Source organism: Mytilus galloprovincialis, chromosome 6 (assembly GCF_965363235.1).
Source record: "Mytilus galloprovincialis chromosome 6, xbMytGall1.hap1.1, whole genome shotgun sequence".
NCBI lineage: Eukaryota > Metazoa > Mollusca > Bivalvia > Mytilida > Mytilidae > Mytilus > Mytilus galloprovincialis.
In genome coordinates this window covers 64,953,997-64,971,690 of record NC_134843.1, presented here as the reverse complement: position 1 = coordinate 64,971,690, position 17,694 = coordinate 64,953,997, and the positions used below count along the sequence as shown (strand labels likewise).

Below are 17,694 nucleotides of genomic sequence, written 5' to 3'. Positions count from 1 at the left end.
AAAAAGGGAATAATAATGTTGGTAACGAAATGTAATTTTGTATCATAAAGAAGTCCAAACAATATAGTGCTTATTTTTATAACTGATGTTGAATGTCAATTTACTTGTTTTCTTCAATTAAAATCCAAAATATATATAATATATTTATATTAATAAATAGTTTTTTTTATTTTTGATATTAGGTTCGAATGAAGAAAGAGCAGCAGTCATGAGAGCCAATCAAGAGTCCACTAAGAAAGGTATCTACCATGAAGGCAAAGCTATGGTAAGCGCTTTATAAGTTAAATTCATAAGTTTATAAGTTCATGAATTCTCAATTATTGCTTTAGTTTTACAAACCATAAATTACTAATAATATCAAACACAACAACATCACATGTATTGTTTTATGAATTTTAAAAACCAGCATAGGGTTGAAACAACTTGCCTACTGATTAATTTAGCATTTATACATTAGCAGTGTTTTTGTAAAGAAAGTTTTCACTGGTAAAATTCGTGGTTACTGCTATATTAAAGTATGTTTCTTACATTTACATTGTTTTCTTTATAACAGCATGTGAACAAGTATCAACAAAAACATCGAACTCAAAAGCAAATTAAAAAAGAGGGGAAGGTCATAAAACACTCGACTATATCAACTAACGGAACGAATAGAAAACACCCGTCATATACCTGACTGGTACTGATTTCTGAAGCAACTTGTGGTTAAAACCTAGTTTTAAAGCTAGCTTAATCTCCAACTTGACTGACAGTTATTAATCGATTTGTTTTATTGACAAATGGGGTGAAAAGTCCAAATAAATATGATGCAGTTATCAAATTCAAATTTATTAATTAAAGTTATAAGCTGACTGTTCTAATGAGTCCTATTTGTTAATCACTAAAACATTATATAATACCAGCTGGGATTACATAGAAACAAAAAATTGGGTTGCTTAATTTTTTATAGTAGTTGCTGGTCCATGGACTCCACACCAATTTTATTATTTGGTAACTTTATAACTATCCGAGAATGAATTGTATTGCTATATTCATCTTAGGTCAACCTTGGTAGATGAATGTAAATGTTATTTATAAATTATATATATATAAATGTTAAAGGTACAGAATGTTTGTAGATAATTCATAAAGATATATAAATAAATTAGAAACAAAGAAATTAATTAAACGTTTTGTCATAGGTAATCCATTTTGCATATTTTGATAATGATCTCTAATATATGCTCCTGAGCAAAGTGAGCGTACACGGAGATTCCAATTACGCTGTTACAAAAAACAAAAACAAAAGAAAAACAAAAGAAAAACAAAAGAACACTAAAAGAAAAACAAACATGAATATACACAGCCGAATACTCCTACTAAAGTTCAACATATATGATTTAATCAGGTGTTAGTGAGTATTAAACTAAATGTTTTTTTATTCATATAGGATGTACAGTTTGAATTGCTGGAGAAAGAAGCAGCACCATACGGAAAAGATTTTGAGATTATCCTAAAGATCAGCAATAACAGCAATGAGATCCGAACACTATCTGGTTGTATATGTACAAGTACTATGTACTATACTGGAGTTCCAGCCAAAAGAGTGAAAAATTTAGCTATTGAAAATGAGAAAATAGCAGCAAATAAAAGTGAGAGTAAAACCTGTATCATAATTTCGATTAAAAAGTAAAAACACAAAAATACTGAACTCCGAGGAAAATTCAAAAAGGAAAATCAAAAATCAAAAGGCAAAATCAAAAGTCCAAACACATCAAACGAATGGATAACAACTGTCATATTCCTGACTTGGTACAGGCATTTTCTAATGTAGAAAATGGTGGATTGAACCTGGTTTTATAGCTAGCTAAACCTCTCACTTGTATGACAGTCGCATCAAATTCCATTACATTGTCAACGATGCATGAACAAAACAAACATACTCAAAGAGTAAAAATGTCAAAAATAGGGGTACAACAGTCAATATTGTGTTATCATCTTAATATCACTACATAAACAACAAATGTAACAAAGTAGCACAAAAAGGCATACATCAAATTTAACATTCCCATTTTGCTTTTCTTATACGGCTGAATTTATCTATGTAAAGTCTACCCATAAATGAAAGAAGGTTTTCATTACTGGTGTAAAATTGCGCGTTTGAAATTCGCACAGGTAGACATAAAAATAATTTTGTCGTATGACGGCATACATAAATGCAGACTCACGTAAAGTAGATATAACAAAAAACAGACTTACAGTAAAAATAATAAATAAAATAATGGTGTGGTTCAAAGTATGACGGGACACATAAGTACAGTTTCACGTCAAATACGGCTGAATTTATCTATGTAAAGTCTACCCATAAATGATAGAAGGTTTTCATTACTGGTGTAAAATTGCGCGTTTGAAATTCGCACAGGTAGACATAAAAATAATTTTGTCGTATGACGGCATACATAAATGCAGACTCACGTAAAGTAGATATAACAAAAACCAGATTTAACAGTAAAAGTAATAATAATAAATAAAATAATGGTGTGGTTCAAAGTATGACGGGATACATAAGTACAGTTTCACGTCAAATGTATATCATAAAAAACAGACTAAACAGAAAAAGTAGTCTTATTGAATAAAATAGTTTAGTCATTCATAGTATGTCAAGATCCTTAAGTAAAAGTAATATCAATAAATGAAATAATTTTGCCGTTCAAAGTATGTGGTTTTACGTAACCACAGAGTCACTTCAAATGAATACTATAATACGTAATTAAGATGATAACAAACGTCAGTACGCAAAATCTATACTTCAAGACCATCTTGTATTATTTGTGAAGTTGATACGGAATATTTATCAGCAAGTTCTGGGTATCTTCCGATGAACTTTTTTAGAAAAAGGAACGAGACGTTCTTTGACATACCCCTGGTTCATCAATTTTCTGCTCAGACACTGGTGACGTTTTACAAAGTCTGAATAGGAGCTGCAAGCTCTTGAATACCTAATAAGTTGGGAAATGTATATTCCATATGCATATTAAACGATGCTTAATGTAACAAGAAACCTTTGTTAATGATTAAATAAAATTCCCCACAAAGACACATTTTAGCTGGAAAATAAAAATAGCCAAATCAAAGTCCAATCAGTATTACACATTAAAATAAGCAAACATTATAAAATCAAGTGTCCGTCCTTAAATTCAAAGAAAGAAATGAACCACAGAAACAATTGAATTAAGATTGATAAAGATGCAAAACACACACACACACACACATATATATATATATATATATATATATAACTCGTCTAAACATCAACCCAACAATGTTAGATCTGTAAATTTGCTTTCGCAAATTTTTGGTTCTTCCCTCGCCGGGATTCGAACCCATGCTACTGTGATATCGTGACACCAAATCGCCTGCACTGCAGCCGTCCCGCTAGACCACACGACCACCTGGGCTCTATATATATATATAATAAAAAAGTCTAAAATTGCCGGATGATGCATGTATTATTTAATATTCACAAGTACTTTCATGTTTTACAACATTCTTTCGCCTTTGACCTTGTGAATATTAAATAATATATGCATTATCCGGCAATATTGGACTTTTTTTATTTATTTAAATATATTTGTCTATATTCAAGACTTTTAACATTTTATATATATACAAATCTAAATTGAAATCGACGTTCAAACCTACTGCGTTGGATAAAAACCGCAATTTTTATACGTGTGCATGTAAAACAAATGTCTTGGTAGATGGGTCTAAATACAGCACAAACAACATTTTCAAAAAGACCAAAAAAGTAAATAGTATATTTTAACAAAATATATTTGACTAACAGGTCGAACAACATATGTTCTTAAACCCTGCCGACTGCCATTGACGATTGCCAAATAAATTGATCACCAGGTGGAACAATATATATATATAAGCAATGCATACATATCCTGTAATTTCTTGGTGTACTGTTCATTTATTTACTTTTATTTGCAGGCAAGGAATTGATTCTCAAGGTAACATTTGATGAATACTATAGCAAGCTGGTTGACCAGTGCCATATGAAGATGTCATGTATGTGTACAATCCTAGAAACTAAACATACATACGTCGATCAAGATACCTTCCGCCTGATTAAACCAGAACTTAAGATCAAGGTATTTCTTGCAGTTGTTATGAAACATCATGTACTGCGTAATTCATAGATATGTAACTTTTATACATCCCTTATTTTGTCCTTCCGTCTGTTGGTCTGCTCATTTGGCCAGCCATTGGAAACCTTGATGATTGATCAAAATATCATTTCGAAAAGGGTGCTTATTTGTAGTAATACGGATAAGAAATATATAATTTCTTATTTTTATCTCCTGAGAGGAATATTTATTTCCCAAGGTCTTCATTCAAATTAAATTTCCAATAACAAAAATATAATTTGCTTAACTTCAATGTTTAGTCTAAAAGTCCAAAAGGGGATATATTTTTGGGAAAATTACTTTGTAAACTAATTACAAAACCTCTCATCAATTTGGTGTAGCAGCTCATTGATAGCTCATCCTGATACATAGCAGAGAAGTCAGAAGCATATTATTTGGTTGTTGTCGAAAGAACTGTATACTATATTTGTTGTTCGTTTATTGTTTCGAGTATAAATCAGGCCGTAGATCTTTATCTTAGAATTGTTTTACATTTTATCATGTCAGTGCCGGGTCACTATACGTTAAATGTTTGATCATGGTGAAAGACAGTATATTGACGTTAAGTTTATATCACCAGCCCAGTAGTCGGCACTTCTGTGCTGACATGAATTATCATTGATATGGTCAGATTTATAAATTAACTGTTTACAAAACTTTTGAATTTTTGAAAAACTAATGCTTTTCTACTTCAGGAATAGATTACCATAGCTGTATTTGGCAAAACTTTTAGGAATTTTGGTCTTCATTGCTCTTTAACTTCATACTTTATTTGGCCCTTTCAACTTTTTTGGATTCGAGCGTCACTGATGAGTCTTTTGTAGACGAAACGCGCGTCTGGCGTAAATACAAAATTTAATCCTGGTATTTATGATGAGTTTAGTTATCATCCACGTTTGTCTCTGGTAGGTGGTGGTGGGTGTGTGTGTTAACTACACTACATATCTTTAATATGATATTTATAATAAATGGACTAAACTACACACCTGAATGTTTTAGATGTTACAATAATACCTTTCTTCTATTATTGGTTTTAACTTTGTTTATTATCTTAAATAAATGTCTCATATTTCATTGTTATTTTGTTTTATCTTATATCATGTGTTAATATTAGATGGTACCTTTTTTTTGCATTTATAATATAATGATATACTGATACTGATGATTTAGGCACCAACTACTGGAAAGGTTGGCGAAAAGATGAAAGCAGAAGTCTCGTTCACAAATCCACTTCCATGTGCATTGACTAGTAGCGAATTGACAGTTGAAGGTACTGGCTTAACAAAAAACCAAGTACTACTTCAAAGGTAAGAGTTATATTATTTTTAGATGGATTTTCTTTCTTATACACTATATATAGCTATTAGAAAGATATCCATAAGAAGAGTATATTCAATTGTGTATTTGGAAAAGTGGTACATAAAATCATAGATGCAACTATTTAATGCGTTCACTGAATGCACATATGTTGTTTTGGACGTTCCTTCTTGTAAACCCACGCACTACATAAAACAAAATGTAATATTATTTCTTACAATTTTTTCCTTTCAATGTTTCATCGATGCTTCATTAACGTATTCAACACATCTTTCTCAGTTCACAGATATATTTTCCCAATGCCGTAAATGGTTATGTGCTTACATTTAAGGATGTAGTCATGTAAGGTTTAGGAATTTTTGTCAGATGTTCGAACTCCTTGTTTTTTTTCTCCCTACGATACAGGGTAACATATTTTGACTCTTATCACCCACTTATCTTTTAATATTAGACTTCAATAGCTTATAAAAGGTCATTTATCAAAATTTAAGCAGATCCCAGGTTTCTTTTCGTACGATTTTAGACCTAAATAATACCAATGGTAAATATAAGGAAAAAGTCCGAATCAGCCTTTTCCCGCCATTTTTCTAAATTTAAGTATCTCGAAAAGTAGTTCCATAATCTATCAATACTTTTTAGCTGATCTTGTTCCTTAACTAATGGTCTTCTGATTTATAGTACCAATTTTGAATTCCAGATTTTTAAAATTTCATCTGACTACATCCTTAATGAAAATTGTAAAGTAAAAATACTTTCATAACAATTACTGTGACTTTTTATTTAACATTCACATTATATTTTGCAGCATTGTACCTAGCAATCAAACTTTTATGACAACAGTCGAAATCATACCCACAAAAGCTGGTCTAAGAGAATTGATCGTCTCCTTTAATTCTAAAGAGTTGGAAATGGTTGATGGATCATGTGAAATAAAGATAAGCGAATAAATGACACATAAAATTATCAGACATTAGCTCAAAGCCATATGTTCCTTCTGTGGTAGATTTTATAATACTATGACATGTATAACTAACGTTTTGTTAAAAACAACTTGTTTTGAGACTTTTCCTTACGTATATAAATATATATATATATATTGTCAAACCGACTAAGATTTCAAATACTTTAGTTGCATGTAGTTACAATGATTATTTTGCTTTGACAATCACATCTTGATTAACATTAACCTCGCTTTGGTGGGCAGCAAATACAGTCATTAGACATATTTCTGTTATATTGTCTCATAATTATAATGATGTTTTAACATAAAAATATATTTTCTATTTGTATTCTTTTTTTTTTTATCTTTTTATATCTATCCTTTGTTTTATCTATTTTTTTTTAAGATCATCACTAAAACAACAACAATAAAACAATATGCATTAGTTCATAAATTCGTATATACATAACGCACGTTCTAAGAGATAAATTGCAAAGTTTTACAGCGTTTAAAATCTAAATATACAGAAAAGTAGTGCCAAATCTAAATAATGCTGTGTTTACCCCGGTTAAGAAAAGTTAACCTTTATATATCAAATAATTTTTTAGTAGGGAGGTCAACGAGTACTCGAGTATTCGAGTATCGCTCGGTTGTGTCGATTACCAAAATGATACGTGACTAATCGGTTTCCTGTTAGAATGTTGTTGCTTTCTAAAGCTTAAACAAAAAATATTTTTATTGAGAGCGCCTCTTTGAAAATTAAAGATTAAGGTAATAAAAATGAAAATACGATTCGAATGTTTGCTTTTAACTATCATTTAAAATTCCTCCAAACAGAGTTAAGATATATGAACAAGAGCATTTTTCCAAGGCTAACACTTTTACCTAATCTTAGTCACTCCCCACCTCTTTACGATCAAAGCATATATTTTCATCAGCAGGACTGCTGGTTACAATGAAAAATTGAGAAATCGCTTCGTCTCAGAAAAAATTGACAAGATAATATTTTTAAATAAGAACGAATTCGTTGCACCCTGTGTCGACCCTAAGAAAATGATTAATGGCATCAGCAAGTTATAATCATCACCACTTTTTATGCCCCACCTACGATAGTAGAGGGGCATTATGTTTTCTGGTCTGTGCCTCCGTCCGTCTGTGCGTCCGTTCGTTAATTGCCAGTTTATATAATTAGCACATGTAGTAAATGATCTAATGACTATGGAATAACATTCCTTGGACTGTTATCTAGTCTTAGGTAATACTGTTGAGTGTTTTACAATCATAAGACAACGACCCATATATTAAAAAGTGTATAATTTTGTGTTTCCATTTTGTATAAATGTTTTACCGAGCGAGTACTCGAGTATCTAAAGATTAATTGATTAGTAAATCTTTACCGAGTTGACATCCCTTTTTTATCAAAATGTATAAACAGCAAAGTTCCAGACAAATAACTGCATTTATGTTATCTTAAGGAGCTGTAAAAAATTCATATAAAAAATAAAAGAAAAGTTGAAAAATCAATTTCGCAACTTCACGCTATTGAAAGATTATGTGAGTCTTTGAAGAAAAAATGACATTCTTACACATCTACACAATGAAATTTTAGAGGGAATATCTCAGGTTAACATGTTACCTGAGACAGAAGACACATGTCGGTATTTTGTAGATACAGAACGTATTTTGACAAAATAACGCAAAAAATCAGGCTAAAATCAGAAAAACAAATCGAATGAATCTTGCTCTTATTTATAGCCTCGTTGGTCAATTTACCTAGCGGAAGTACACGTACATGTGACCATAGTAGAATGGTCATTCTTTCAATATCCCCGAAGGTAGAAAGACGTGTCTACTGGAGAACGACAGCCGTACTGACACTTACAAAGGTAACAAATCTTTTTTATTATAAAAAAAAAAAGAATGCCTAGGTGGCATAGACCTTGGTGGTCATAAGCCTTGGTGGCTATTAATGAGATTTATTAGACCTTGGTGGTCAAAAGCCTAGGTGGCTAATATGAGATATTTTGACCTTGGTGGTCAGGAGCCTTGGTGGCTATATATTTTTTATATTGGTGTTATTTTATTATAATATAATGAAAGAGTACGTGCCGGTTTTTTCAGAATTTAGAGAATAAATGTTAGAATGTAGAAAATTAGATAGGACCACGTTCGACCGCTCGGGTTGCACGTGGGAAGCATGCGAATATGTGAACAGAATAAAACATGGTAATATGTTGGTACTTTATTATGTTATAATAAGAATACATTTAATGCTGCATAATTCAAGTAATCTTGCGTGTTATTTAATGGATTAAATAAGATTCTAGAATGTAGCATGGCTTTACTTTTGAACAGAAATATGAAAAGAAGTAGTTTTTTATTTTACGAAAACCGTTTGGTTTATATCTAGTTCAATTTGTTAATCGTTCTATTTTCTATTTACGCGGTCTGCTTGATTTCTTCAGTTGTGCGTGTTTGATTAATCAATATTAGAGCTGGTTTCTTGATGCGTGTAGGGCGAGACTTTGGTTGGATTGCTTGCTTTGTTGGTATATTATATAATATATAGTTATTTGAATAACTTCTTATCAAGTTTAAATATAGTATATTTACCATATATATTGTTTGAAGATTTAAATCTTAATTACAAAACTTGAGTTAACGTTTTTTTTTAAAAAAAGCAAGCATGCCAACCAGGGTTTTGCTCTGCAGGCATTGTGAAATTAGCTGTATGCAATGTTAATAGAATGAAGATAATTACTATATAAATTCTTTTGGATGATTATTTTTAGATGGTGTTGCCACCAGTCCTAAAGAAGCGATATAGTTTAAAGGGAATGAAACTAGTTCCAGTAATCAAACGTATAAGACCAGGACAGCCGGAATCATTAAAAGGATTAGCTAGAATGAATAAAGAACTGAAAACTGAAAATTTGAACATGGAGGAGATAGCGCAACATGTAAAGGTGCTTACTGGGGAGGACTTGGATGAAATTTGCCAGTTGTCTGGGAGAAGTGATGACGATGTGGGTGAGGCCAGGTGGATCCTCCACTCACTGATTTTATATGCAAATGAGTTTTGACAGCCGAAGGGTCAAGATCTGCAGGTTTCGGAAGGAGACTCTGTGAGTTATTTATTTTTTCTATATTTAATATTCCCCAGCGCGATTTTTTACTTGCGTTTTATCTCCTCGGGTTAATCATCCGTGTTTATTTACATTTTGAAAAAAAAAAAAAAAAAAATATAAAAAAAATAGATATATACGATGCTTCGTAATAGTTTTCCAGATTTTCACTTATGTATTAGCATTATTATATATAAAACTGTAGTATTTATGGTATTTTAGAAATACACAGCTGAAATTAATTACTAATCAATACACTAAGATTAATTTAATGGTTGAATAAGAATGAGTCTACAAAAAGGTCACGTGTACTTTAACACAGATAACAATAACATAGGTGATAAATAAAGCTACCCAACTCATATGCTATTATATTGACTTTATTAGAATAAAATGAATGAAAGTTTTGAGCTTGAAATAGAATATATGTAATTTTTATTGAAATATAATGTTATCATTATTCAAATGTTTTTTACATGAATTTTTTAAAGGCTCCAATACAAAGTACTTCTGATATGGACACTCAACCAAAGGCTGGGAAAAGAAAACCTGACTCGTCTACTGCTAGTGATACCTTAGAAGATAGGATAGCTTCCTTGGAAAAAAGACCAAAGTTGAAATAATAACAGAGCTGAAGGACAAGGTGAGGACATTGTGCTTGCAACAGAATCCAAGCGATTCTCTAATTCTCTTAACGTTAGATGAACTTGCAAAATTTTCCAAAAAATTAGATCACGATGATGCGGACGTTTATGAAGAGCTGGCTAGGCAGGCAAACAGGCACTACTCCAAACTGGATATTTCTAGTTTGTGCCTATCAGTTTTAGGTGGAAAAGCCGTTGATACGATTACGAAGGCTATTTCTAAATGTTTGAAAGAGAAACAGTCGGAGAACAATAATGATGGTAACGCTGCTCAGGGTAGTTATAATGCTCCAAAGCGGGAAGAATCCCCTTTGAGTAATTTGTACCCACAATTCCAGAACCCGCTTATGTATTCCATGTATCAGCCAAATTATCTACCTCAAGGTGTGCAGCCGTATGGTAATTTTACAGCCGGGGGTTACAGGAATACAAGGCCCATGGGGGCTAGGTTTGGATTCCGTCCTAGAGGCGCTTGTCACTTTTGTGAAAGTCATACACATCAGATAACAGACTGTGAAAAGATGAAAGTGGCCAAAGGAAAATGAAGGATAAAAATTTAATTTGTTTATAATTATTTATCTTTTGTAATAAAACAAAATAATGTAGAGGAAATTTTTGCATAGTGTTTTTATTCTATTTATTTACTATTTGGTTTTCAAACCAACACGCTACTGTATGGTAATTTGAGAATTTCTTTGTCTACAGTCCAAGGGGCACTGATCCCCTAGTGGTTTTTCCACGCGGGTTGTAGGTGAAGGAATTCTTCCTTTGAGTGTAACTTATGCTGGTTTTTCATTTAAATCAAAGTAGTTTCTTTGTTATCTACAGGGAACTACGGATACAACTATTGGTGATTCTTTTGTACAAATCCCAGAGTGGGAGTTAGAAAATGGATTTGATCCTTTGAATGTAACAGTAAGGGGAAAACCAGCATGGCTAACACTTAAAGGCAGAGTTCCTTCACTTACAAACCTCAGTCCACGTGCGGAAGAGGTCTATCATGATAATGTTTTGTTTGATATAGACTCTTTACAATTACGTGACCCTGATAAATTTGTCTCTGGACAGTTACATAATTGTGTATCAGAATGGAGGCTTATTCTTGATGAAAATGCACATCAAGACGTGGTGAAGTGGCTTGAAGATGGAGTTGATGTTGGAGAGTTTTTTCGACGTTTTAAGGGAAACTTTAAGGGAAGAAATTATGACTCTGAAATACCCCCTAGAAATTATTTTCAGAATGCAGCTATTTGTAAAAAATACTCTGCTTTTATATCAAAAGAATTGTGCGAGAGAATTTCAACTGGGTGCATCAAACTGTTGGGAAGGGTAGGTGAATGTCAACCCCCTAAAGTTATTATGCCATTAACTGTAGAACCAAGTAAACCACGGTTATGCCATGACGAAAGATATCTTAATTTATGGGTCAAAGATTTACCTTTTCATTTGGAGAATTTAAAAGATGTTCATAGGTTGGTTCAAGAGAATGCTTTGATGATAACATGTGATGAAAAGTCGGGCTATGACCATGTCAATTTGCAAGAATCATCTCAGACATATTTTGGTATTCAATTTGGTGGTTTTTATATGACATATACTACTCTACCGTTTGGATGGATAGCGCCGCCGTTTATCTACCAATCGATAGGAATTTGTGTGACCTCTTATTTAAGACAGCTAGACGTCATAAATAAATTGTATATCGACGATAGGTTTGTTGTTACAGGTGGAAGTAAGAATAGCGATGATGCTATGCTTGAAGCAAGTAAAATAACCTATATGGTGTTGCAGTTGCTGACAAGGCTAGGTTATACACTGTCTCTTAGTAAATGTTCACTAATACCTGGCACATGTAAGAAATTTCTTGGTTTTTCAGTTGACTCTGTTAAACAGGCGTACATACTTCCTGATGATAAGAAGTTGAAATTTATTGATTTGAGGAAATCTATACTTTTAATGGATGAGGTTGACTTGAGGACACTGCAAAGATTTTGTGGTAAATGTATTTCGTTGACATTGGCTGTTCCAGGGTGCAAGTTGTTTTGTAGGGAAGTGAATGCTGCAATATCTACTTGCGTTAAAAACAGTAGAAAGGTTAAGGTATTGGGACCGTTGAGGGATGAACTAATGCATTGGCGTTTTCTTGATACTTGGACTGGATATTCCAAATGGAGGTCTGAATTTCACAAGGTGATTGAGTTGTCGACTGATTCCTCTGGTTTCAGGTATGGCGCTTCAGTGAAGCTTGGGGCGAGTACAATGACATTGGGGGACTATTGGGATACAAATGACTGTAGACCAATTCATGAGAAAGAGGCTGATGCTGTCCTGAAGTCGTTACAGTCTTTAGACAGTTCTTTGCAAGATTCTAGGGTTGATTTGTTTACAGACAACATGGCTGTTATAGCGGCATGGGAAAACCAAGGTTGCAAGTCTAGAGCTTTAAGTTGCATCATGAAAGAAATATTTAGCCATGTGTCAACTTATAACATTGATTTACATTTGAAATATGTCCCTTCCTGTTTAAACGAAGCGGATGCCCCATCAAGATTAACTAATACCGCGGATTCAATGTTAAGTCAGGAGTCGTGGTTACTGGTAGAGTCTTTGTATGGTCCCCATTCAGTTGACCTAATGTCTTTGGATTCTAATGTCATGAAGTCATCTACAGGTGTTCCACTGAAACATTATACTCCAAGGCCTACCCCATGTTCTGCAGGAGTTAATTTGTTCTCACAGAACATGAGGAGTGAGCAAAATCCGTATGTTTACCCACCTTTCGTACTTGTATTTCCAGTATTGAGTCTGTTGCGAGAGCAGGGCATTTCTTGTACAATTATTGTCCCCGAAATGCGACCTTTACCGATATGGTGGCCAATTTTGAAATACTACTCCGTGGAATCGGTATGTCTTGGTATGAAGGGTGACAAAGGTGTAGTCAAGACGCCCTCAAAACGTGGCTTTATTCTAGATAAAGTGGGATTAAGGTGGTCATTGTTTGCATTTAGGGTCTTATTTTCACGAAGCTAGAGTATCTACTGTTTTATATATAGTAAATATTCCAATGGTTTGTTGCAGGGTGCTGACATTCTTATAGACTGGCAAGCAATAAATGATCGGACAGCAGATTTGGATGAACGGATGATTTCTTCTTCCGACTATAAAAGAAAGAACAGTTTGTTTGAAACTTTTCTTTGTTTTCTTGAAAAATCACCGAAAAAGCCTTCGCTAGCTACATGTGGACCAAATGATGTAAGAAATTTTTTGGTTTGGAAGGATAAGTTTGGAAAAACTACTGTCCATGATATAAACTGTCAATATTTGGGATTAAAGGGTATGTTTCAGTGTTCTTGTCCTAACCGATTAGCTTCGGCAACAGTAGAAGGTATCATTAACCAATTGGTAAATTTATTTGATGATAAAGGGTTGGGTAGAACTTGGTGCGATGTGGAAAGGAAAGGAAATCCGGCAGTTTCACCTGTAATCAAAGAGTATTTAAAATTGGTGCAAGTCGAACAAGCTAAGGCGCATATTCTACCCAAACAGGTGAAGCCTATATTTTTGACAAAGATTAGATCTATTAGTGCTTTTATTTCTCGGGAACTTCAAAAAGAAAGTTCTAAGCTTAAGGAAAAATTTGTCCTTTACAGAGATCAAGCTTGGTTTAAGTTGCAGTATTTTGCTGGCGGTAGAGCAAGTGATCTCTCTATAGTTGTTGCACAAGAGGTGAAGTTTCTTAAAGACGGTCCAGGGTTTGTTTTACAGCATACGTTTGGTAAAACTCTCCGGGGTAAAAAGGGTAGGAGTAACTCGTTCGTCATCAAGAGATGCGATGACAATGTAGTTTGCCCGGTAAAAGGATTGTTGGATTTTGTTCAATTTGCCCACTCGTGTAATGTGGATTTGACAAAAGGCTACTTGTTTAGGGTAGTTTCAGAAAGTGGTAGGGTGTTGGAGAAACCAGTTAGTTATTCTGTGGTATATGAGAGATTACGATACTATCTGGGTATATATGAAGGGGAAACGCCTCATAGTTTCCGGTCTGGTTGTACTGTTACTATGGCTTTGTCTGACTCAGCTAGCAATGTTGACGAAGTGATGAATCACGTTGGGTGGTTCGGTAAAGCAAGTGCGGAATATTATGGTCGTGTAAATACACTGATTGATTCTGAAATTGTGGCTTTGAATCTTGCGGCGTCTGTTAGCCAAGCCGAAAATATTGAACTACAGTATAGGGGGAGAAGGCAGATTTTTCCGGGCTAAAAAGGGTTTTTTTAAATGACAATCTTAATGGTAATAGGTTCAAGAATACATATGTTTGCATCTAAGTATTGTGATTTGAAGAATTTCATAAAATTTGTATTTTGTTGTGTAACTATGATTTATAGAATTAATGCTTATATATTTTGAACTTAATGTTGGTCTTTGTTTTGAGTATTGGGAATAAAAGTGTTATTATTTATGTGATTGCGAAGTATTTTCTAATTCTTATGTGATTTACCACGTATGATTTTGTAAATTGCAGAGTTTTCTCCCCATAACTTAACATGGACTGAATGCTAGAAGATATTAAACAGTGAGGATATGGGTATAGCCTCATTGGTCAATTTACTTAGCGGAAGTACATGTACATGTGACCATAGTAGAATGGTCATTCTTTCAATATCCACGTTTACGGTAGTTGGCCGTAAGAATACGGTTCGGCAATAGTGTTAACCATTTTCCATATTGGTGGTATTTCAAAAGATATTCTTTTGCTAGTCTAAGCTGGGTGTTATTTGTATTTTTAAAAAAGTAACCCCCCTCCCAAACCCTTGTCTATATGTTTGCTATCATCTAGTATTCGGTTTCATATTGCAGAGTTTTCTCCCCATAACTTAACATGGACTGAATGCTAGAAGATATTAAACAGTGAGGATATGGGTAAATCCAAATGCAGCAGATTTCGTATATGTTTACTCCATGTCTACATTCACTACTTCAAATCCTAAACTCCAATAATGATTTGCACTACAGATCGTCCTTGAGCAAAACAAATCTAGCATCTATCACAAGGTACCAAAATTGAATCTTATATATTTTAGTGATAATTTGCTAAACGGACAAACCTTTTGGGATGCTTTACAATCAATAGTACATGATTACTAGACATTACAAGACGTACAGACGTTAATCAAAATCCAGGGCATAGCTGCACAATGTATTGCGGGTTAATACTCACAAATGCAAATTTCTATGAAGCCGTTGCAATGCTGATAGAGTTTGGTCGAAACCACAAAATCACAAACGCATGTATTCAAACTTTGATTGATTGCCTGTGCCAAGGTCAAACGCATAGTTTGAAGACTTATTGTTTTTGCTCAGTTCTTATTATGTTTATTATTATTATTCTTCTTCTTCTTCTTCTTCTTTTTCTTCTTTTTCTTCCGCCACTTTTAAAAATGAACTTGTCCGCAGCGTTTCTCTAAAACCGCTTGTCAGATTTACTTAGTGTTTCATAGAATGGTAGACTAATATGTCTAGGTGAGCCATCAATCTTTCGTTTGTGCATTGGGGTCTATTAAGGGGTATTTTGGGAGGTAGAAAGGAGGGAGGGGTTTACTATAGAACCCTATGGGATTTTATTTTCTAAAATTTTCAAATGAATATAACTTGAAAACTGTAAGTGATAGACACATGCAGTCTTCAGAAATGATTATAGGACAATGAAACAAATCACATGAAATATAGGGGGAGTCCCTAGGGGGTCATCCCCACCCTCTTAAATTTGAGAATATGCTTTTATCTTGTAAACGGTCCAGATCCCCACCCCTAAACCATATATACTCTTGAATGGGACGATAAAACAAATCAAATGAAATGAAATGGAAGTCCCCGGGGGTCATCCACACCCCGTTCAATTTGAGAATGTGCTATTATCTTGTAAACGGTCCAGATCCCCTGCCCTAAACCATATACATTTTTGTAGGGGACAATAAAACAAATGAAATGATATAAAATGGAAGTTCCTAGGGGGTCACCCCACCCCCTCTTGTTTGAAAACTTGTAAACGGTCAACATCCCCACCCCTAAACCATATATACTCTTGAATGGGACGATAAAACAAATCAAATGAAATTAAAGGGAAGTCCCTGGGGGTCATCCCCACCCCGTTCAATTTGAGAATGTGCTATTATCTTGTAAACGGTCCAGATCCCCACCCCTAAACCATATATATTCTTGTAGGGGACAATAAAACAAATGAAATGATATAAAAGGGAAGTTCCTAGGGGGTCACCCCACCCCCTCTTGTTTGAAAACTTGTAAACGGTTAACATCATCAACCCTAAACCATATATATTCTTGTATGGGACAATAAAACAAATCAAATGAAATGTACATAAAGTACCTGGGGGTCACCACCACCCTTTCCTGTTTAAATACTTGTAAATGGTGGAGATCCCCACCCCTAAGCCGTATATATTCTTGTATGGGACAAAAAATCAAATCAAATGAATATGGGACCATATGAATGGCGAGTTATGGGAGCTTTGTTTGGGAGACTTCGTAACAGCATCCTGTTACAATTACTTCTTGTTATTATTATTATTATTATTATTATGTAATCATTTTAGAGCAATCACTCCGAGTACAAGTCATCTCACAGTTTTAATGAAATAGGACAGAAAGTAGATCTCAACATATTCGACACTTTTGCCCTTGTCAAAATTCAATAGACAAAACTTATATTTTACCCCTATATTCAGAAATGACACCCAACTTAAGTGCGATGGTTAAGGTTTTTTTCAAAATAATATTTATTTTTTCGTGCTTTAATATTAAAAAAAATATCTTCTGCTTACTTTTACAGTGTTTTGGTTTATTGCAAGCGGCCAAATCATTTTGACGGTAGAAAGAGCTTTCGTTGAAACCTAAGGGCACGTTTAACCTTAATAAGCTGTTTCACTTATTCAATTAAAAGGTTTTAAAAGATAGCAATTGCAATGCTTTAAAATGCTTCTTTAACAACCTTAAAATACTTGACAATTTGCACAAAAACCTGGTTTGTATTGTAAACGATCTTATATACGTCACTCAAACTAGTTACAAGAATTATTCATAAACCTATACTGGAGAATAATGAAGCCAAGAAATGTACTGTGATAAAGTTCTTGACAAAATGTACACCTCCATGTAGGTACTTTCAAAAAAGTTTTGAAAAACGGATAAACGATCAACTCAAAAGCATACTGTATTCTAAATAGATTTTTAAACACGAACGATACTATTAGGTTGTTGTGTACTTTTTAGCTCACCTGGCCCAAAGGCACGGGTGTCATTCGGTTTATCGAGAGAAATGATCGTGAAAGAATATCTAACGGCGGTCAAGTATTGAGAGACGATCGTGAAAGCTCTGGTAACGGATCGTGAAAGACATTTAATGTAAATTCTAGTTCAGAATCTTTGAAAAAATCGCTTAATTTTCAAAACGCGGAACAAATACGAACAAAAAA

The 17,694-nt window shown here is 33.7% G+C and overlaps 2 protein-coding genes and 1 long non-coding RNA gene across 4 annotated transcripts in view; all 3 read left to right on the top strand.

Annotated features, from left to right (window-relative positions):
• The window catches only part of LOC143080112 (hemocyte protein-glutamine gamma-glutamyltransferase-like), a 33,141-nt gene extending 26,366 nt beyond the window's left edge, over window positions 1-6,775 (top strand). For both annotated transcript variants that reach the window (XM_076255795.1, XM_076255794.1), the window contains exons 12-16: window positions 183-265; window positions 1,430-1,631; window positions 3,979-4,139; window positions 5,346-5,482; window positions 6,298-6,775. In XM_076255795.1, coding sequence (XP_076111910.1) covers window positions 183-265; window positions 1,430-1,631; window positions 3,979-4,139; window positions 5,346-5,482; window positions 6,298-6,439 — 725 coding nt within the window. In that variant the 3' untranslated portion in view covers window positions 6,440-6,775. The remainder of the gene's footprint in view (window positions 1-182; window positions 266-1,429; window positions 1,632-3,978; window positions 4,140-5,345; window positions 5,483-6,297) is intronic.
• A 1,470-nt stretch (window positions 6,776-8,245) lies between these two features.
• Window positions 8,246-10,439, top strand: LOC143078262 (uncharacterized). The gene is made up of 3 exons (XR_012979139.1): window positions 8,246-8,318; window positions 9,225-9,557; window positions 10,049-10,439. It is a non-coding gene; the product is annotated as an uncharacterized LOC143078262 (long non-coding RNA).
• Window positions 10,440-13,314: 2,875 nt separating this feature from the next.
• LOC143081004 (uncharacterized) lies at window positions 13,315-14,464 on the top strand. Its single transcript, XM_076257236.1, has one exon. It carries the CDS (start codon window positions 13,343-13,345, stop codon window positions 14,462-14,464), a length of 1,122 nt encoding a protein of 373 aa, XP_076113351.1. The 5' UTR covers window positions 13,315-13,342.
• Window positions 14,465-17,694: the final 3,230 nt, after the last annotated feature.